The 24,007-nt window shown below is 38.8% G+C and overlaps 1 protein-coding gene and 1 long non-coding RNA gene across 2 annotated transcripts in view; one reads left to right on the top strand and one right to left on the bottom strand.

Annotated features, from left to right (window-relative positions):
• NFATC2 (nuclear factor of activated T cells 2) overlaps positions 1–23,709 on the top strand; it is a 121,977-nt gene extending 98,268 nt beyond the window's left edge. Inside the window, exon 10 of the mRNA XM_072414159.1 lies at positions 23,571–23,709. Coding sequence (XP_072270260.1) covers positions 23,571–23,626 — 56 coding nt within the window. The 3' untranslated portion in view covers positions 23,627–23,709. The remainder of the gene's footprint in view (positions 1–23,570) is intronic.
• Positions 771–7,379, bottom strand: LOC140332444 (uncharacterized). The gene is made up of 3 exons (XR_011921124.1): positions 7,260–7,379; positions 3,674–3,857; positions 771–1,302 (listed from the first exon to the last, which is right to left on the bottom strand). It is a non-coding gene; the product is annotated as an uncharacterized lncRNA (long non-coding RNA).
• Positions 23,710–24,007: the final 298 nt, after the last annotated feature.

Here is a 24,007-nt window from a genome sequence, read left to right as displayed (position 1 = left end):
CCAGCCAGCAGAGCAATCAGACCATATAGATATATAGAAATGTATACCCATACAGACATACATAGAGAACAGATACTCTGAACACAGCAGGCAACCACAAACACAAACAATCCCATTTCAACTTGCTGTAGTCAGATGAGTTGGGGGATGATTGGGTCTGTACGGGGGTCCTTTTTGATTTAATAGTTATATGAATAGGCTCATTTTATATTTGTGTATGCTTGCTTTGTGAGTATACCTTTAACTCCCTACAGCTATTTACTTTGGAGGAGCTGTGCAGCTTCTACTCCTCCTAATCAAGTCATAAATATCAATGGGGATGACGTCAGACCAAATATGACTCCTAATGACGTCTAATGAGCAGGCTGGAAATGATTCTGAGTGTTATTGAGATCTGATAATTGTATATTAGTAGTTCTTTTCAGAAATCAGATATCATTTTCATCAAGTGATACATAAACATTGTATTATCCTTACTGTTGGGAAACACAGAAGGTAAGAGAACAGCTGAGATTACAAACACGACTGCAGGTGCTTCCCAAGTGAAGCTTTACATTGTTAGGAACCAGAATTTTGGTTTTGGTACATTTTATGACATGAGACCTTTTAGTTGTCTGGAATGCAGATTACATACCTTGGCATATGAAGTACAGACTGGTCTGTCAGTGTTCCTTCAAGTGATGACGTGCGTAGAAAGTCTACAAACTCGTCCTGAAAAATGGCGTCTCTTTATCCCTCTCATCTTGTGATGGCAATGCATACCTGTGCACATCTTGTAGGATAACCGGTGAGAGAAGTCACAGTCCACTCGATGGTGATAAAGACTTATTACCTCTGTCATACTTACAAGTGTTGTTCAATTAACATAGCAGTCTGGTCACCTAGGACATCGATCATGGAGCCACACAAGCAGCACAGGAGACAACAGTGAAATGTTCTCATTATGAAGTATAAATAATAAATTACTGTGCGCATACATTGTTTCCTACCTTTCCCTATAGGACTATGACAAGAAATAGCAGAATATATAAGAAATGAAAATACAAAGCTTGATTTGTATGGAAACACTCAAGGAAAATTGGAATATATTGCAGATTACCAGTCCTTAGATGTGGGGTCTGCACCTGCTCATCCTGAAAGTAGCGAGCTTCCTTTTCCTGTATTCTCTGGTTGTCACCCAGTCTGGACCACAAAAATGTTCTTCACCTTCATTATGCTGGAGGTGAGGGGATTACTAGTTTGCAAGACAAATTGGTTGTGATTTAAGCTCATCTCAAAGGAAATGCGAAGGTCCGGGACTTGCTATAAGAAAATGAAAGCAGACATTACAATGAAGGACTGTACAGTTTTGTTCATGGAATAAGGTATTTATTATTCATTAGGTTGGAATTTACAGATCAAACTATGTGCTGATCCTGTGCAGCATTTAGGAGGTAATATACAATAGGCAACCAAAGGCCTTTTGTAAGACCTAACTATAGTAAAAAATTAGGAAAAACTTCCCTTTATGATGTGACCCAGTACAATCAGGAAGTGGAGCAAAATCTCCAACATTCCCTGCTTTATACTACACTGTAAAATAATTGCTCTGGCAGGAGTTGGGATTTATTCTGTAGCTTTAATTGTTGTATTATTTGAGATCATTACAAAGCACAAGGGGGCGCTCTTTGCATCTGGAGGAAAAGAAGTTTAAGCTCCGGATAAGGAAGGGATTCTTCACTGTAAGGTCTGTGAAAATGTGGAATTGTTTCCCTCAGGAAGTAGTTTCAGCAAGTACTATAGATTGCTTTAAGAAAAAGCTGGATGATTTCTAGAAGCACAGAATATAACTGGGTAATACGGATTTAAAGTAAAAATAACAGAGACTGTTGATCCAGGGAACATCCGATTGTCTCATGGAATCTGGAAGGATTTTTTTTGGTTAAAGCAAATTGTACCCAGGGTTTTTTTGCCTTCCTCTAGACCAATTATGTATACTACCAACTATGTATACTACTATACTACTACAAACTATGTATGGTTTTTTTTATCTGGGGTGATGTTTATTTACATAGTGGTTGAACTTGATGGACTTAATTAACCTAACGCACTATGTACTATGTAACTATGTATTCTGGTAATCGTTGTGACGTGTCTCCTGTACGTACAATATGCTGTAATCTGCTGATTTCTCTATGGAGCTCAGACCCCAACTTTCATGAACTATTCACTGGAGAAAGCAGACGTATAAACTTACATCTGGTAAAATACTCCAATATGAATAGGCTCTCTCAAGTCTGTGATGACTAATGTGGTGGCTCCGATGAATCACACGAGGATGTGTCATACTACAAATGGGTTAAAAAACAAACAATATAAAATCATCTGTACTCCTGCAGTGCTGGACAGGGGGTGGAAGGTGCAGACTTTATTTAAGTAGTGTTGGATACCAGCATGCAAACACAATTCCCCCAATTACTCATCATTGGGATTTAAAGAACTCCAAATAAAATCTCCCATACAAGGACAGTGGATGTAAAAGTATATCTAGAACATTTACGACTGCTGGACCCCATTCGGACCAACAAGACCCTGTGTGGTAAATACCCCTGTTGCATTAACTATAACCAATATGCCATGGCACTGAAAGACTAAATGAATGTTTGTGTGCATTTGGTTAATACACTCATTATGGGTCAGCATCAGAAGCTTGCCCTCATTGGCCTCATTTTGGTGATCTTGGGTACAAAGCTTTTGCTTGGACAACATGAAAACCACCGCTATATATGATACAAATGACTAAATGTCTCTGAGAGTCAGGTACCTTCTAAAGCCTTATCGGCTTAATTTGTATCAAATCAAACTTGTAACTTGTAATAGAAAATTGAAACTGGATCAGATTGCTACCAACAGAACAGCACACATCAATGCTCCGGTAGATTATTATTATTATTATTGTTAATAATAAACAGGATTTATATAGCGCCAACATATTACGCAGAGCTGTACATTAAATAGGGGTTGCAAATGACAGACTAATACAGACAGTGATATAGGAGGAGAGGACCCTGCCCCGAAGAGCTTACAATCTAGTAGGTGGGGGAATTTCACACACAATAGGATGGGAGATATGTAATGGTGGGAAGTAGTGATGGTTTCAAAAGTCAGAAGATGATAGTAAGCTCAGGGAGGTGAGGGGGAAGATCAGGAGAGAAGACAGAGACAAATCTCTGGGCAATAAAGGAAAGACAAACAACCTGAGAATATGGAAGAAGACAGAGTGTGGTGTAAAAGCAACGACTGGCTCAGCAAACTTCTCTGCACTAAGAGGAGCAGATGGGGAAAAGTACAGCAACTCTATAGAAAGTAAATGTTGGTTAGTCATCATATCTGACAAAACATTATCTACAGTTTCTAATCGCTTCTTTCTCTTCAGTGTGAACATTTAGACTGACAAACTTGAAGTCGTGCTTTTATGGAAAACCCCTGATGTTTGCAAGTCAAATATTTCTGGCCAATGCACTCATTGCTACAGCCCTGACACCAGTATGTGGCTGACTCACCAGCAGTTCTGGATAAAATTACACAAGTGTATACTGTAAATTGTTCTAGCAATGTTTTGCCAGGTAAAATAACATGTTCTATGTTACCCTTGGTCTTCAGGGGATGAAAATAATACATTTTATATTTGTACCTCAAGGACCTCCAAGAAAATGGCAGATCATCTCTGGTAACTCTTCCTCATTGTCCCAAAGAAACAATCCTTCGACCGGACCTCTTTTCTTTGTATATCTCCTAACTTGGAAAACTCATATCCTCTTTGACTTACAATACCATCTGTAGGCAGACCACACACAAATCTTTCCGTCCAGATACCCCTGTAATAAAAAAAAGTCTGTAAAGAATATCTCTCCTAGCTGCTCCCTCCGCTCCTCCAATGACCTACTAATGACTTCCTCACTCATAACCTCGTCACACGCACGGATACAAGACTTCTCAAGAGCTGCCCCAACTCTCTGGAATGGTCTTCCTCATCCTATTTGGCTTGCTTCTTCTTTTTGCTCATTTAAAAGAGCACTCAAAACCCATTATTTCAAACTTGCTTACCCGTCTTCTTCTGTCTTTTGAAACCATCTGTACAGCGCTGCGTAATATGTTGACACTATATAAATCCTGTTTATTATTATTATTAATAATAATAATAATAATAATATCTTATTTATCGATCTATCCTGTAGGTCAGCCACCTAATTTAATGTCTTGCATTGAGATTAAAAAATACAACAAGACACCTTTAAGAGTACCAGTAATAACTCCAAATACACAAATGCACATATATGCAAAGCAACACACAGGATTATACAATATTGATCCACTAACACTGTCGTCACTTCTTTGCTGAGCCTGGCCACAAACAAAGCAAGCCGCTGCATTCCCTGTGGAATATTTTAATACGGATGGATACACATAGAAGTTTTTACCCTTCGGTGGTATAAATATTGCACAAAGGTGATCCTATGAGAATCTGTGATATGATGTGTTCTCTGATGTTCTCACTACATTTCATTTGCTCTTTGCTGAGCGTTTCCTAAACAATTTCCATTGTTAATCAAATCCATTTTTTCACCTTTTTTCTGATTATGAGGTTACATCCCATTGCTGTGGATTTTAGGCAGCCAATTCATCGCTTATCATTTATATTGTCTGGTTTTCTAACACTTGTAATCCTGCCAACATCACCAACATACATTAAAGAACACAAAGGCGAAAGGATATGAGACTTTAACGGCAGTAGATAATTTAAAAATTATCATAAATCTTTTATTTCCTTCATTAAAACATAACAATTAAAAGATACATGCCTCTTCCCCTATACCAAGTTTCAGGAAGAGTCTAATTGACTTTCGAACATACATGGGCTAGATACCTTGTACACATTACATATGTTGAGATCATCCGAGACACTTATGTGTCACAAAGGATGGCGGTTATCCTTATAGTCTAATGCAATGCAAGCCTGTCATGGATGAAATTATTTGATTCAATCTAGTTTTTTGAAGATAACTGTTTATGAACACTCCACAATGCAGTGAACATTGCCAATAATAATTGGAGAAGCACTGAATGTTACTGTGGAGAATATATATGGGATACCGCCATCTCTGTTTGTTATGATTTTAATCCTGCCCTCTGCCTGCCTCATACCAAGGGAATAAGCATATTGGTAATTGTAACAACCTTGTGCTGATACATCTACTAGCTGTACCAAATACATCTCTGAGGAAGCAGACATAGTCTGCGAAACGCGTCGGATGATCTCAACATTTGTAATGTGTATAATGTATATAGTCCATGTATGTTAGAATGTCAATTGGACTCTTCCTGAAACTTAGTATAGGGGAAGAGGCATGTATTTTTTAACTGTTATATTTTAATGAAGGAAATAAAAGACTTATGATAATTTTTATAATATATACTGCTGTTAAAGTCCCTTTCGCCTTCGTATTCTTTAAAGCCAAATCATTGCTGTATTAAATGGCTGAATGCCATTTCTGAGGGTGTCAGCAATAACCCATGCCTGCATTGTGTGTATTAAAGCAAACACTTGTAGTCTCTATCTAAAATCTGTGTGTTGAGTGATAGGCAGGGGAACAATTGGTAAACAGAAACAAAGCATTGTCACGCTGTAAGAGGAAGTGCCTGTAAAGATTCATGGCAGGATCACCAGGGTTAAACCTTATAAAAGTTTCAGTTTTTAAAATGTTGAATACATCCCCCTTATACTATTAGAAAGATGTAAATGATTATATTAGATTTTAGTGATCGGGTTGTGTTTGAAATCTTACATAAGGTTACCTACAGTTAATATTCCATTTCAATCCAATTACATAAAAGTAACAGCTGCATGGTAAATCTGATAAAATATGAAACATCTTGAGAATTGTCACCTCCGCTCTTCTCTGATAAAACCACACCGAATAATTTAGTGCACTGAATCTAAAACACATTAGGCACACCTGAGAGAACGGACAATGAAACCAGACGATGTACACAAGTGATTGCAGCATTTGTAGAAGAGATGCTGACATTTATGGGGGGAAACAAGATATCGTCCCTCACCACAGGCAGAGCAAACTGCAGCACAGCTGACCTCTCCTTGTGACAATTAGATAATATTCAGATTCCAATCCAGGAGTAATCCATCTGAGAATTGTTACAGAATATTGGACAATGCTTCAAATTTTAGGAAAAATTCCTGCAGTGAACTGTTGAATTATTATTATTATTATTAATAAACTTTATAAAGCGTTAACATATTACACAGCAAACACTGCAGCTGAGCTGAAATTGCAGAAATCACTTATTTTATCTTACACATCTAATTTCTGCATATTCTGCAACAGACAGACGACTTCTATGTAACTTTTCCCATGTCCTTTCTACTTCACTGTACAGAATAATACTTTCCAGGATGATCTGAATGTGATCAGCGCCTGTGACAAATATTTTAGTACTAAAAATGTTCTCAGAGAAGCAGATACAAAAAACGGTATGCTGGTGCACAAAAGCAATGCTATGGGAAAAAAGAAGCCATATATAAGTAAGGCATGCATGAGTCTCAAATTCCTTTCTAAGATTTGACACCCAGTGGGATCCTGCCCTTGCCCTGGGAGCTCAGGCTGGTATGGACACCCATGGGGTTTGAATCATCTAACCTGCCTGGGGGCATTGTAAATGGATGTCACACATCATTATTCAGGTGCAGGAGAAAGACCTGGCCATGGAGGGAAAAAGAAGTTGTCACATGACTGGTGTTGGGCTATAACTTTTTATATTTAGTAGGGAGGCAAGTATATGGAAGAAAAGACAGAGCTCCCTCTAATGGGTAAAATGCGAATTAAATTTTTGTAAACAATAAAAAATATGGAAGATCAAGCATGTAGAAATAATAAAGCATGGCTATACCCAAAAACAAAAATGTGACGGCTTAATTTTTCAAACTTATTTCCTTATATTCCTGACTCATTTCCTGTCCAAGGGTGACAATACTCATCCATAATATTGTATCTATATAAGAGTAGAGTTGTCACCCTACTCACCCAGTACTACAGAACACCTCCTTCTCCCTCCATAGAAAAGTGGTGTTCTGAAGCAACTCTCTGCTCCTGACTCCTCACTCCTGTGTAATTGTTAGTATCAATCATTATGGATGTCACAAATTGACTACACAAATTAAAAACATGTGTGTGACCTTATTCAATGCGTATGGGTGGGCTTACCGCAAATATTGACAGAAGCGCTGTCCTTCAGCAGTAGAAGATAGAAAGATAGGAGAAACTACTTCAGGGAGTCAACAGTTTGTGTTGAGCTTGGTGGATACTCATGATGGTCCTGCAACTTCAAATAAGTATAGTTAACAGGGGGTTGCTTAGACAGAGAACAGCTCAGGTTTGACTTAACTTAAAATGAAGAACATAAGTAATAAGTTAATGTTAAGGGTTTACATACTCCGAAATCAAAAGGTTATTTTTGTCAACACTGTAATCTTGATTCCAAAGATGTTCACACCAAAATACACCACAAGCTGTCATTGTTTAACAAGGACACTAGGGGGCAGCAAAGCACCCTACATCTAACAAGCAGCACCAATGTATAAAATATTGCCAGTTCTATGAGAACTCAATGCAGTTGTTCTTTTCTGTATGATGCCTGCGTGCAAATGCGGCAAACTAACTACAGATTCATTTCTTACTATATTTTCTTGACAGAGTGAGAGCTACAGAATCATCTATTTGATGTATACATATAAGGGTTTATTTATTGGGTAATGTGAAATATTGCACTTTGCTTGTCACTGTCTTATCACTGCTTTAACAAAGACACTGAGCAAATTTCTGTAGGGTCTGTCTGCATGTTAGCTAAATGTATTTCTTTTATTTTAGAAGAATAATGCTTGGGTCAATACAGACATCTTTCCTGCAAGAAATTTGGAAAAGGCCCAATGTTATTTTCACTCCTTTTTCTCACTCACTTCATTCTTTGGGGGATCTTAGACTTGTTCTTTGACAATCAATTGTGTGGCATTATCAAGGAAATGTTCACCTAAACCTAAAGAAGCCAATTTAGGAGATGTAAGTTAAGAGAAATGTTGTGTCCTCATTCTTCTGGTGTAATAAGGTTTCTTTAGGGTCACAGGGTCTGAATGGTGTCCCTGGAATTACTTGGGAAGAGTTAGGCCCATGGGACACTTTCCAGCAACAGGTTCACTAAGAAAGATAGATAAATACTCACCTGTTCCAATGCATTTCTCTGTCATTGCTCAGGTGATGGAGACTTCTTTCACTGACAAAGACACTGAATGCCATTCCCCATTAAAGGGCTATTACTATACAGGGCTGAGAAATATTCATCTATTTCCAGATGTCACTAGTATGCTATGAAGGTAAGGCCAGGAAAATAGCATTTACAGAGTGAGAAGTAACCATTGCAACCTCCATGTTCCTCTCTAGAAAGGATACCATTCAATTTGCTTCTTTGTGTTGTGCACAGCACCTGTGGCTACAGGTGTTCCTAACTGTAACAGACTGAGCCAATTAAATATATTTGTCACTGGGCTACAATTATACTGATCCCCAGACAAAGCAGTGAAATACATCCATGGGAATTGTATTACTTGCAAATTAATTTGTAATTTTGTCCAGCCAGCCCTAAGATGTATCCGGATTTGTAGATGATTTTATCCTTGTGCTGCCCATCGTTGTACCAATCTACTATAAAGGGACTTCAAGTTGTTAATATCTAGTCTCATGATTTTTAATTTTAATCAACCAGACAGTCCAAAGTAAAGAAAAGAGTCGCTAAAATTACCTGACCCATTCAAGGCATGGCTTGCAGAAAGGCAAATTATGGTGTCACCTTTCCACAAAGGAAACTGGATAGTGTAAAATATATATATGTGAGAGAAATGTACTAACATAGAGAGACATAGAGTACTGCATTGAATCTCAGAAAGATGGAAGATGGTTTAACCCACCCATGTCCAGCCACAGTTTAACTTAAACAAAGTTCTAAGTATGCAGCTAAAACTTTATTCCAGGCTGGTGACAACATGTTTATGGGTTAGCAAGAAAAGCTGAAGTGAAATAAACAGAAGCTTGTGATGGTGATATGCAGAAAGACTGAGGCGCAGACGTCTGACAGGGACAATAACATATGGCTATGCTCTAACATATGGACTTATCATCTCACCCCAGATGACATGTTGTCCTAGGAGCAGAATAAGTGACACAGCACAAGAGCTCACCCACAGAACTATGTAAATGCAGACTCTGTATAACACTCTGCATAGGGAGGTGTAGGTGGTAACATGAAAAGAGAAGCCAATTACTGCTTTGTCAGAGATTTTCCACTATAAAAAGACTTGCAAACTAATGTATACACATGCATGTTGTACTGTAAACATAAGTATAGAAAAGAGCAATTACAGACAATGAGTGCAGTAAAGCAAATGCTGCAACTATGCTATGGTCTGCCCAGTTCACTCTTTTTTGTCATACCTCTGTACAATCCGCTGTGAACATGGTGAGATGTGGAAGCCTGGCAACAAAGCAGTCACTTGCTGTACACATAGTACAGCAATATATTGCAGACATGATTAATTTAGCAAGCCGCTAAGTAGTACCCTTTGAAGCACCCTTCTTTGCCTAGACCCTCCCATTCCACACCTATGAGGTACCCCTCTTCTCCTAGACTTTTCCATTCTACACCTATGCAGCACCCCTAATCTCCTGGACCCTCCCAATCCACACCTATGCAGCACCTCTCATCTCCTGGACCCTCCCAATCCACACATATGCAGCACCCCTCTTCTCCTAAACTCCCCCATTCCACATCTATGAAGTACCCCTCATCACATAGACCCCCAATTTCACACCTATGCACCACCCCTCTTCTAGAGTCTTCCATTTTACACCTATGAAGTACCCCTTTTCTCCTGGACTCTCCCCTTCCTCACCTATATTGTATCCCTCGTTTCCTACACCTTCCCTATTCCACACCTACACAGTACGCCTCATTTCCTAGACTTCATATTCCACACCTGTGAAATACTCCTCATCTCCTGGACCCTCCCATTCCACACCTATGAAGTACCCCCCTTCTCCTAGACCCTCCTATTCCACACCTATGAAGTACCCCTCATCTCCCTGACCCTCCTATTCCACACCTATGAAGTACCCCTGCTCTCCTAGACTCTTCCATTCCACACATATGAAGTACCCCTCCTCTCCCTGACCCTCCCATTCCACACCTATGAAGTACCCCTCATTTCCTGAACCAGAGGTCAGCAATCTTTTTTGGCCACTAGGCCAATTTAGGGGTAGGCAGGAGCACACTAGCCTGGACTCCCTCATGTCCCGCCCTAATGTCTCCGCCCCCACCAGGAACACGCCCTGAAGGTAAATCGCTCTCCTCCGAAATGCATATGGAGGAGAAAAGGAATGTTTACCCCGGCGGCAGACCGCATGCCGACCCCTGTCCTAGATCTTCCCATTCCACACCTACGCAAAACCATTCATCTGCTACACTCCCCCATTCTACAGTCATTCAGTCCCCTCATCTCTTATCACGGATGCACATTTTCCAATCTCTTTCCATGCTTTAGTGGAAAGTGAACAGTTTATGTTCACTTGACATTATATCATTACCTCTTTGACCTATATGATGTGGTATGTCCTTTAGTATTTACTATGTATCTGCAAAAAAATGATGGCACAAGAATACAATTTCAGAATCACCAGGAAAAGTAGGAAAATGTTTAAGTAATCTCTTCCAGTGATTGGGGATCTGTTATGTGTGCACTACCCTTAATAGTTCCTGTATTCTAGCAGTATTCCATCAATGAATCACTTTCATCACTGGAAACCTCATGCCATCTGCAATCTCACTGCATCCTAATAAACTGACAGGATGCACTGTGTGAACTACTGATCCAGGTCACAATATAGTTTCCTCAGTTTCACCTGGATGACAGGTACACTTTAACACATACATTGTTGTTTTCTTGCCTTTTTAGTAATTCCTCACGCTTCGTATCCCCTCATTTTCAACATTCACGCGTAGCTTCGCAGCCGCTATATTTTTCAGTGCACCTGTTATCTCCCATCCACTAGCAATGAATATTTTGGAATGCAAATTGTAGAACCAAAATAACTTTTTCATTATATTCAAAGACAAGTTTGTGATTGAACTCCCAGAGTCCATTCTTTCCATCGTGTAGCAAAGATGAGCTCTCGATTGACAGTGGAAATTTACACAATGTTGATATTAGTACGATTCCTACGAGGCAAAGGAAATGTTCGCACAGAAAGATTTCAGTTTGTAGAAATGTATTCACTATAAAGACTTTAATAAAGCAAATTCATCACAGAAGCAAACATTCTGTTCTTTACTTTCTTAAAGTGCCAGAGTGGATCAGCACTATCACTGGTTTCTTAGCTCCTGAGAAGTTCTGTTTGGATATTTTTGAGTTCCAAGTTCTGTCCATGTTCTGTCCATGCATTAATGAGCGCTTGCTGAAACCCTTTAGTAAGCGGTTGCAGTGCATTTGTGATTCACTTGCCACATGTCACAATCGGTCATATCGCATTGGATTCCCATTCAAGTCTATGGAAACAGCTCAGGGGCAGTGCAACAAAAAAATACTTCAAGCTTCTGGGAAAACGCAATGCACTTTTAATAATTAAAACACCTGGAAATAATGCTTTTAAACTGCTTTCATACATTTGAATGTAATTCAGAGCTTTGGGTGGTTCAGTACTGGTTTCAAAATGGTAAACCACATAGCATAACCAATATAAGGGGGTTTGTCTATTTCTGATTAACTAGTAAAGCAGATCTCCAGCCAAATATTTGTTTGGCCCACCATTTAGCAAATATGTTTCCTGGTGTAGGCTGATAGCACGTGTGTACTACAGAATACCCTCAAAGTGGTAATTTTTTTGTTTTCTTTGCTGGTTCTTTGACAATGATACATAGATGTGAGAAAATTAAAAGGTCAAATATCCTCATCAGCATTTAAAGCCAATGGGCCGAATATATTAAATCTCACCAAGGCTGGAGAGGATTCACTTTCATCAATGAAGCTGGGAAATCTAGCAAACCTGAAATGGATCTGGCCCAGGATTCAAAACATTTGCTAGCAAATTACTTTAAAGAATTCTGTTCCTGGTTTGCTGGATTACCCAACTTCACTAATGAATGTATATCCTCTCCAGCCTTGGAGAGCTTTATTAAATCAGAGCCAATGACTTAAACTTCTAAAGCAAAATGGACACAACAGATCAAATAATAGATTTTTAAAGCAGACGTAGCTAGTAATAAAAACCTGTCTGTGTGCAATAGCAGGTTTCCTTTGGTAATGATAATTTTTGAAATATTTGCATAGAGCTTAGCTTTAACTTACTATCATTTCCTCATTACATGACGACAGTCTGTGGGTATCTTCAATGAAAGCCACAAGTTCTGGGATCTGAAGGGGGATAAATGTTTATAGTCCAATAGGCAGGCACATGATACAGGGCTACAGTAGTTAATAGCAGTGACATTGCCCTGGTTAGGCTTTGTCATTTGAACATATTTATTCATAATATATCTGATTCTTTTTTTTATATTGAGAGTGGAATAGCCGTGAACAAACTCCTCATCTATTAATTCTACTCTCATTACCAGGACATGCTGCACTTACCTTGACATTTCATCTCCTGGAATCTGTCTTTAGCCTCACTGAACCTCCCTGCGGACAAGTGAAATGGAATCAGATTTAACCTTGAATCTAGTTGTAATTAGCTGCAAGGCGATGACAGGTTCAGCATTGGACTCCAACAGTTCAATTACCAATCATCTGTTACTTTGGTGATTAAAGCTCAGGCCAGTGTCCTCATAGGAGGAATCATGGTAAAATAGGTTGAGGATATAGTCATTTTATTACAAAGCTTCTAAAATCATATCCCTGGGGACAGCCCCCTGCTGAGCTCTCACACACCTTGATTGATAGACCTTGAAACTTTAGATAGATACAGACATAGAAAGTATGACTTTGCAATCAAATTTATTCTGCTATATTTTGTCTTCCTCAACCCCCAATCGGCATGCTAAAATATTTCTTAAATAAAACCTTTCCATTTTTAGGATTTATCTTTTTTTTTATATGAATGGCAATGTGTCAACATTGGGTCTCTGTGATCCTTAATGCAAAGCAGACGGACCACAGATCAGCCAGAGTGCTGTACAAATCTTCACAACACCCTACCCCTTAAAGCCTTACCATACAAAAATGCAAAAAAAAGAGAAAAAGAATTGAATGTGCAGCTCTATGTATGATCCAATGCATAACTGACTGACAAGAATGAATGAATTCCTGTGCTCATGCGTGGGAGTTACCCCATTCCGGCCTGGTCAATCAAGATGACTGAAGAACCCAGAAGACTGGGAGAGGATGCCAGCATTATTTTACTGGAGTTTTATTAAGGATGGAGGTCCTATTACTCTCTAGAAATATTCAGCTACACAGAACCTGCAATTTTACCTGGGTGGGATCCTTATCAGGTATCATACAGGACAACCACAAGAATGCTAAATCTTTTTTATATTTTTTTTATATAAAGAATTAATAGATTGTAACATTGTGATTTTTATGAGGCCAAGTTTAGTGGGCATTTAGCTGCAATCTAATGTATTTATACCTGGAGACGAATTAAGGCAGCTGGATAAGGCTGTTGATATTCGTAGTGATGCATATTTGCAGCTGTTTGATTGGGATACAGGCCCGGTGTTTTTTAGAAGGAATGGGTGGGCCAGATTCTCTTTCAGAAGGCCTGGGCTGAAAAGCACCTCAGTACCAGTGGCTACAAACCCCAAGTTTGGGGCTATTATTGTGATTCACCTTTGCCAGTTTGAACTTTCAGATTGGTACTGGAAACATATATGTTTTGTCATCATACTGCTGAAAAAAGCAAAGTTTTCTTGTCCTGTATTCTGAAGAAAGCTATTTTGCATTTATTAAATCCCTTTAAATCAGAAAGATTTTTAATATTTGAAGATGAGGTATAATAATGATGAAGAGGAATTGTACAAGTAATAATGACATTTAACCACAATATAAACTTTGTTTAAGCAGCATATACTATTCTACAAGTAACTGGATCCATTTTTAATAAATTATGTATGTTAGTATCCAAGAAGTCCCAAAAATATTGGTAATTTAAAGCAAATAACAAGAAAGTCACCCATCCTCTTCTGCCTTTTGAAACCATCACTACTTCCCACCACTACATATATCCCATCCTATTGTGTGTAAATTCCCCCACCTACTAGATTGTAAGCTCTTCAGGGCAGGGTACTCTCATCCTGTATCACTGTCTATATTAGTCTGTCATCTGCAACCCCTATTTAATGTACAGTGTGGCGTAATATGTAGGCGCTATATAAATCCTGTTTATTAATAGTAATATTAAAGTTGGAGAAAAGTCATAAGCCCTCATTCTCCAGCAGGTCAAAGCCTCAAAGTCTCTTGACAGCTAAAAAAAATAGTATTTTCAGTAGGAGAGGTAAGCAATGACAGCCTCCATGTTTTTCTTAAGACAGGTTATCTTTAAATTCTGGACATGCAGGCTAGAGGTTTAGGAGGTAAGTAAGTCTCCACCGAGGCTCTGGCCACAGCCAAGAAAAACAGCAATTCAAAATATGACCCATAAATAAAGAGAAAACATATGCTCGCTGTCTCAGAGCGCCAAACATGACAGGCTGCCATTAGCACAACAGACACATACAATTTAGTGCAATTTGCAAGTCTTTCAAGCATCCAGCTTAAACCCCATTTAGCTGGGCAAACTGCACCACTGCTATTAATAGGATTCCTAATTATCTTGGTATTTGTACAATGAGCTAGTAATAATGAGATTACTAATTATATCTGTTAATGCACATTAGAGCATGCAGCTTATAAAACACTGTCTGGATTGAAGGATGACTACACATTCTTCCACTGAGCTCTTAATAACTGAAGTGCCAAAGGTCCACAACCTAGGCTCTGTATCCAGGTTTGGGCACAGGGTAAATATCAAAGGATATTATAAAGATATATATGTCAAAGGATATTATAATAATTATATATAAGGATATTGCTGCAGGAAAGGAGTGGATTTTATGAGGCTTATTCTCCAGGAACTCCATGCAGTCCCAGGAAAACACAAACTTGGGTTACAAATGTGGTAAGTGAAAGCACACTGTCATGTGTCTTCTGAGAATTTATTATGGTCGTTCCCCTCCCAACAACCACAAATGTTCCCTTGGCTCACAGGACAGATGATATGTATTCCTAACTTTCTACCTGCATGTACTGATGCAGCTTGCAATCCAAGTGAACAGTAAATGCACAAAACTCAAAGTTTTGTAGTTTTACTAAAATACCAGCCACCAAGAAACCCCGAGCGCAAATAATTCTCTGGTCATATGTGGCTGAATAAATAGTGACGACTCTAACACAAGGTCAGAGCGTCAGGAATACAAAAATAACTTTTAGCTTATCTACGCTAAACTTACAAATACATAACAAAGAACAAACATTTGTAAGGCTACCCCATAGACCCATATAAATAAAAGTTTGCAAATAAACACAATTTCTCAAACTTGTGCAATAAGGGCTCACTAGAAACCTACCGTCAATCACAGATCCTAAATGTGAGGGGTGTATAGTAAGGAACAAGACAGATAACTTGTTCCTTAACATAATAGTTGAATAGGTTATATAATTTGTCTACAAGGAGTAAACAATATAGATCTTTAGGTAAAAATTAATTTATTTTTGGGCATATTAACTGTTCAGCTCAGAAGACATAAGCACTGAGGCAGAAAGGGGAATTCCTCCCAATGGTGGATGTTCTGAATTTTACCCAAATGTTGACTGGAGATGAACAATCCAGAACCAATTCTTCCTCATCTTCCATGCAGGTGTTTAGAGGTATATTCTAAGAGAATTTCTACACTTACCTCACTGGTAGAGTTGGTAACAACACCACAGATAACAAGAACAAAAATCCAAAAAATGAAAAAGATGGGATGGGTATAGTCAGGCTGTTAGATTATGCTGTATATGACTTGCTGCAGATTCTAATGTATACTGTAGGAATCTCACAGAGTGCATTGAAATTGGCGTTAGCAATTTTAGGTACAGAAAAAGAGTTGGTATAACTGGAGTTTAGTTTTAAATACATTTTACTTGGTCCCTTATCGTGCAGTTTGGCCTTTAGCGGGCATACTTTCCTGTTTATATCATCCTGCCTGTACCCACTAAGAACCAACGGTGTCAACAGATGATTTTGTGAGTTATTCCTGGCAGCATTCTGGGGAAGGTCCGAGCACAGCTTGATGCTGGCGATAATTACACATTTTTGCATTTGCCAGTGTGTGGGTGGAGGTGAGAAAGAATAGACAGTATAGGAGGATGCTGCTTGGCGGGTATCAGAAGTACTCGCCACCGTCACCAAGGTAACCTTAACTCAGCGGGCAAGGGGTCCTAAGCATTCCAGAGTATAATAGCTGCCCTCCATTCACCAGGAAATGGCACTTTTTGTGCCAAGCTGATGATAATGATCCTAGCAGAAAAGCTTCAATAGGAACGTGTTTGAAAAGGAAGATAAATGCAAATAGAAATGTGTGAACTCAACAGGTAAAGCGTTGATGCCACCAGCTAAAAAACAAAAAGTGTTCCCAAGGATATCTTAGACCTGTCAGGTTTCCAGTATCTACAAGAGCCAGCGTTCACACAAAGTGTGAAGCACATTATTCACGCCATACAAATAAGATGATGTTAGAAAGATTGGAGTCTTTTATTATAGGAGCTGATCAATTTTCAAGTAAAATACTTCTTGTACAAATGGATTTTATTAAAAGCTGAACCTTGGATGGGTATAAAATATACAACTTGATGCAGCTCTGTATTCATTCATGTTTTATTACATGGATCTGAAGCAGTGCTTACACTGGGAAAGGAAGAAGCAGCCCAAAGAGCTAATCATATGTACTGGCATGCCCAGGTGCTAAAATACTGGAGTATTGCTTCTCCTTTTACTGTCCAGTCACAGCTAAGGGAGAGACAAAACCTGTAAATGTTACTGAACTACAGCAGGGAAGAATCAGGTTTGCTGTCCTGCCAGGCAGGGCTGTACCATGTAGTTAAATCATATAAATCTGAGGAATAGACAGCCAGAAATTAATCCTTTGGCAGGTAAACCCCATATATGTATTTCATCTGTGCATGTCGCCGTCTGCCTGGAGTTCAGCTTTAAGGCTTCATTACCTAAACCCAGCACAGTGCAGGATAATATAGCTGATTATCTCACATGCTTGTTAAACATATAATTTACCACTAATGTCTATTGTACTTAAAAAGCTGAGATGCCATTTAACAAACATATTGTTCCTAATGACCCTAAAACCACTTAAAAGCTTTAACATTTCCAGTCTTATTGGCCCAGCTACTGGTGAGGAAATATCTAAACACAGCTCTGTTTTTTCAAACATTAAGTAGTACTTAAAGCTTATCTCAAAAACGCAGCATTGCTCAGAAACATCATTTACACCATAACCAACTGTATGTACATGGATAGAGTAAGCCGGAAGTATTCCATCACCCTCATCTAGCCTGTGGTGGATAAAGAAATAAGACGCATGGTAGTAGCAGTATGCAAGGAGAAAGGAAACAACATGTTTATCTAGGAATCTTATGCAGATGGAGAAAAGAAAAGATAATCTGTGTGGCAGTTTTTAAGCACCAGTTCCATCCCCTATGTGACATCTTACTCCAATAAGAAACGCTAAACTTCAGATAGCATCTAATTAATATAGGCCACTAATTGCAGCCAGTTATGTTACATGGGGATAGGGATTATCACCACATAGCTGCCAGCAGGGATGGATTGTGGGTAGGGCAAATTGGGCAATTGATCTTTTGACCTTCTCCAATGGCAGGGGTGTAGGGGGTTGGATTGCTGTGCCACTTCATATTTGTTCAGGGCCCGATTTTGTCCTTGACTCCCATTGGCCACCTATTTCCCCTTCTATTACAAACAAGTGATGCCAACCAAGGAGCTTCTCTTTTAGACTACTTGATGATGATGATGAATGGGAAGGTGAATCAAACATCAAATATATATATATATATATTCTGCTGATCCAGTTCCAGGTGCTTTTGTACCATAAGAGCTGACAATCTTATGTCCCCCACAGTCACACATTATTATTATTATTATTACTATTATTATTATACTTTTTTACAGTTCTGATATTCTCATTTGATTCCTCATTGTTGTACAGAGAACACAGAGCTTTCAGTCTCTGAACCAGAGTAGCTTACACTCTAATGTCCCCTTGACTATCATGCATCTACACGTCTATATAGCTCTGACATTGCAGTGATGGTGCCCTGTCACAATCACATGATCCTTGTTAATCAGAAGCCAATTACTTTGCCTGTTTGCATTTGGTCTGTAGAAGGACACTGAAGCACCTACGGGAACTCACAGTTTCTGGAAGAACATACATATTACTGAATCCTAATTATACTAGGACCCCAGGGCTACAAGTCTATGTTAACCTGAGCCCCATGTGCTTTAACAAGGCGCTGGTTGACTTTGCTGCTTCCTTGCCTGCCCTTGAAACCATCCCACATCCACAGCAACACTTTTCATATTAGCTCTGACACTCAGTTTAGACCTGCCAAAGAAAAAACTCTATTTGAGTGGCTGAACGAGTGGAAATATGAGCCCCATTAAGACATTTCATGAGTGAAATAAAAGCTTCTTCTCCAGTCGTATGTTCTGGACTTGTGTCACAGTGTAACCTCAGTTTTGAACATTTTCTCAGCTAAAAGCTACTTACTGCAGCCAGAACAGTAATCATGGTCCTGATGAAATTCAATTTGTGACTATGTGATAAATCCTTACTTTTGTTATTTGCTATTATGTGGCTAATTCCCAATACTGAGGAAATATCTTGAGCTCTATCACAAGGTGAAATAAGTGTTTCCGCAACAGATCACAAAATGTAGTTTTAGTAAATGTATTTGTATGCCATGGACATTTAAACAAGATAAATATTTCAGTCCCACCTGAGATCTGCCTATAACATTGTTTCTATACAATAGTTCATGCTGCTTAATATACTGAAGGACATCTACACATTGTTTTCTGTGCTCTCTTGTCTCTGAATATGTACCGCTTCTTCAAAGGTAGCAGTCATTCAGCATGTGCAGTCAACTGGATGCTTTCATTGCAAAGAAACTAAACCCGAGTTTGTCTATGAGCATTTAGTATTTTCTAAGACCATGGCCAAAATTAAATTAAACCTATACTGACCATAGAATTGTTCTTAAATAATTTGTTTCACATTTTTGTTTGGTTCTTTTAAAAAGACTTCACAAGGCTCAGAACTACTCTCATACATTTGTGGGTAGCCTTGTTTTGTGGAGATGGAAATGTTGATAAATATACTGTAACATGCAAGGCTTGGGTTTTTTATGTCAGAAGGGACGACCAGTGTAAATGCTACAAACTACTATGGGAACTAGATCAAAGAATCTAAGGAAATCACAATATCAGAAATTCTCAGGCATTTGTATCAAACTGATCTTTCACTTGCAGCCACCAAAACACATGTAAGAAATGTATACAACTTCTTTACATCACTTAAAATCTCTTTAATACTTAAAATCGTACCAATTCTAAAGCTCCCATTTGTAACCTGGGATTCATTGGTGATCACAGCTCTAATTACAGTATCATATATATACTAAAGTGGCAATAATACATTTCATTGACTTGTGGCCAATGGCCTATCAAAGTGACAAATGTGAATCTCTCTTTTAGGATTACAGGGGAACTCTTCTAGTATGCAGTAAGATGGCCAGTTCATTCATAAAATAATGTCAGCTGATCACTACTGTTATAAATGGGATGAACTCAACAGAGCTTTTATGATAGATCTAAATCTAATATTACATATGTTTGGAAACATGTCTCCCGGAATCCATTTTTTATGAAAATAATTTTTGTGATTTTTAAATCTGTTGCAAAGTTTTTTTTTTACCTTGAGATTTTGGCATTAGCAGCATTTCCTTTTTCAGACTGACAATGCTAAGCCACTCAACAGTTTTTGGAATCCATTTCTGGTAGTCTTTTGACAGGTCAGCTGATAAATACAGTAAGAAACCCAAAGGCCAAATGAAGTAACCCAGGCAGGCTTGGAGCAGATTTTGAAACAAACAAAACATGCTGTTATTGGAGGTATCTCAAATTAAAAGAACTTTGCAACGGATTTGCAAACAATTGTTTGCATAAACATAGTGTGAAAAATATTTTGCCAGAAGCCTCCTAACTGTACATCCCCCTACTTTATTAGACTACTAAGTACGGTGTGTTTCTTATGACAAATGTGGCTAATGATATGTGGAAACAACAAAAACCATGTACAATTTTTTTTAAGCTGCTCATCAAGTGCCCACCATCAATTCCCTATGCTTGAACAATGCCTGTTTCTTGGTGTCAGTTACAATGTAGCACTCAATATATGAATAATGCACACCATACATGCTTTCTATATGCAGCTTGCTGTACCATAGTAACATGTATGGTATACAAAATGAAGAGATCAAAGAGCCAGCTCTGGAATGTTTTGCACGCAGTCCTACCTCCTATCGGAATTTCATGAAGCCCATTATTAGCCCCCTCTGGTCAGCCAGGTGCAGGGTCCCCTCTTCTTGTGAATAGGGATATTATTTCTGGCAGGTTGGAGGAGCGTTAACTAAAGGAAGCAAAGAAATAGATGTGGTTACTTTGTATTCTGATGGAAACTGCTTCACAAGATCAGTAACAGATACACAATGCTGTAAAGAAATGCATCGAGTCCATAATTAGGAGGGAGACTGGAGGATGAAGTGGATGCATCATACTCACCACAAAGAGAAATGATCAGGCACCGAACCTGCACAACTCCCACAAACATCATAAAAACAGGGATCCATGCATGAGTAAGCAAAGAATTTTGGCTGGGGTATTCCAAATGGTTTCCTTTACATCAAAATGTTAGGGTAATATGAATGGCAATGATAGGTAAAACAAATCAAACTGCTGAGAAAATATGAAGAATAATTTGTCTTCATGTCACTGGTAATGCAACATTTGGCAATGTGACAGGCACTCTATATATTTTAAAGCAGAACCCCAAGCCTGATATTTTGTCTAGTTTTTCTAATTTTGCATATTGCAGGGTATGGCAGAGGCACAAAAAATGGAACCTTGCCCTGGATGCCCAACTGTCATGGGATTTGTTTAGGAGTCCATCCCTGTTTCTTGTTCAAAGGAAGGGGATGGAGGGTGCTGAGCATTAATACCCCTACGCATCCAGAAATAGATTGGGGCAGAATGGGGCCCTAGCAACTTTGGCACCCTAACCCTTTGAATGACACTGATAAGGACTGCGACAAGCACAAGGGGAGTCTCTCCATTATTTTTGTAAATATTGTTATGACCCCAAACCACCAACTGCCTAAAAATCAAGCCTTTCTTGAAAAGGACACAGCTGTAACAAACTGTGCTATTCCTCTGGGTTGCTGCAGAAATATGAAGGTTGTAGCTTGGCTCCCTGGACATCCATTGGCTCCCTTGGTTACTGCCTAGATGGTATGGCTCTGTATTCACCTGCCTATAAAGCAATACTAACAAACGGAAAATGCTGATCAAGGGTGTCAAACTCTGGCCCGAGGGCCAAATTTGGCCACCCAAAGGATTTTTTTGGCCCCCAAAGGAATTCTAAATATCAATTGCAGCTAGCCCACCGCTGCATTGAAATAGCGCTGCTACTACAATTGCCAGCATCACTCGCGTCTATAGACCAGCGGGCTCCCTGCATATGCATAGCCCCGCATTGGACTGTTTTATAGACGCACGGAATTGTAGTAGCGGTGCTATTTCAGTGAAGGGGGAGTTCCAGCCACATTAAGCCCTGCAGGGAATTGTAGTATCGGTGCAATTTCTCTATTATAAGGCTTGTTCCAGATTGAATGTTAAGCAAAACCTCTTTGTTTCCATATGAAAAGGTTTTAAATCTAATGAGAAGGAAAACATCCTCAATTTTTTGAATAAACTTCAAGTTTGGCCCACAACTTTGTCTAAGTTTTTTATTTTGGCCCTCTGTGTATTTGAGTTTGACACTCCTTATCTATAATATATCTTTTGATGAATTGTTTGGTAGCTTTTAAAAGGATGTCCACAAAACAGACAAGAAACTGTTCCTGAGTTCAATATCTTTAGATATATAGTAGATGTGATGAAGTAATGAAATGTTTGCTTTCTTCATACAATGTTTAGTTTTGCCAGATGGAACAGCTTTCACTGTACCTCTGCAGACAGAACATAAGTTAAAGAAGAGGACAGAAAGAAAACGTGTTGCCTATTTCCTGTATGAGAAAGGAGAGTGACCATGCTGCAGCAAAAAGAAATAATTGAGGTCATTGAGCAATCTATTTATGGATTAGCCAAGATGTGAAATTAATCTCTTCCTTTTAAATGAGAGGTTGAACAGAGCTTACATTGAAGATCTCATTGATTTCCACTTGCAGCAGCAGGTGTGTGAGATACCCTCCTCCAGGGTCTAATATATATTTAATGTATAGGGGTCATGTCTCCCTACAGTATTTGGTTAAGGAGTGGGGGTGTATGAAGCAAATGCCAGTTCAGTGGATAAAAAGCTGAAAATGATTTACAAGTGAATTCAGGAAAGCAATGCAAATAGTGGCACTGTAACCTATTGCAGGTTGTATATAACAAGTGGTGATCAGCAGGGTTGCTGCTGGTCCATACACAAGTGCTGTTTGTATTTCCCAAAAATCACCTTATGACCTTTCTGGTTGATTGAGTCGTTGCCCATGTACATCATATCTCATATCTTGCTGTGTTCACCTCTATTGGCAATTACAGTGGGCACCCCAATCAGTCATTTAACAACATTGGGGAAACATTATACACGTGCAAAATTTTAACCTGAGGAGTATGTGTGTAGCCCAAAGCTGTACGATTCTCATTCATATTTTTAATGAACCTGTGTGATCTCCATTCACATCTATGCTGAATTTTAAATCCTGTTTAGTATCAATGTGTATTTGTGAAATTTGAGTAAAAGCTTATCCCCTGGTGTAGAGAAGCAATCATGTTTATTAATCATAAGAGGAGGGAGAGAAGTGTTTCACGGATTCCATTACAATTCAAGTCACACTTTACGGTAAGCTCTGCTCCGCCGTGGGGCAAACCGTTTCTTATTCTACTAATCCATCTCCCACTAAATATATTCACCAAAAGCCAAACAAAACGTGTCCAGGAATGAGGAGTAAAATGTCTGTGTTTTATTAATGTGTACACCAGTTCTCCAGGATACAGATGTGAGCGGATTAGGGCACATGGGGTCAGGTGTGTTTATCTACACTAAATCTTGCTGTCAGACGTGTTTGCTTTTGATACTTGAACATGGTGTTTATTTTCTAGGTATATGGAGAGAAGATGTGACCATATTTCACTGCGTACCTGCTAACCATCTTTGATATCCAGGCCAGTTCTTTTCAAACCCTCATCATGAAGCCATAGCCTAAGTATGAAATTGCTCCTGTAGATTAACCTGGAAACACTGCAACTGTAAATAAAATAAAAAGTTAATTACCATCGGTCTGTGTTTTATCCATTTATAATAAATATTAAGCAGATTTCTTTGTGCTTCTTCCACTTCCTATCACAATAGTTTGGTGAACTACAAAGCGGGGTACTGGTTGTCACTAAATCACCTAATCTGCTGGCTTGGGGCCATTCAGAAAATGATTATACTGTCAACCTTCTAGAATGTAAGCTCTTTGGGGCAGGGTCCTCTCCTCCTGTATCACTGTCTGTATTAGTCTTTCATTTGCAACCCCTATTTATTTGTACAGCGC

This window comes from Pyxicephalus adspersus, chromosome 6 (genome assembly GCF_032062135.1).
Source record: "Pyxicephalus adspersus chromosome 6, UCB_Pads_2.0, whole genome shotgun sequence".
Classification (NCBI taxonomy): domain Eukaryota; kingdom Metazoa; phylum Chordata; class Amphibia; order Anura; family Pyxicephalidae; genus Pyxicephalus; species Pyxicephalus adspersus.
Note: the sequence above shows the minus strand (reverse complement) of the source record. Positions and strands in the feature narration are given on the sequence as shown.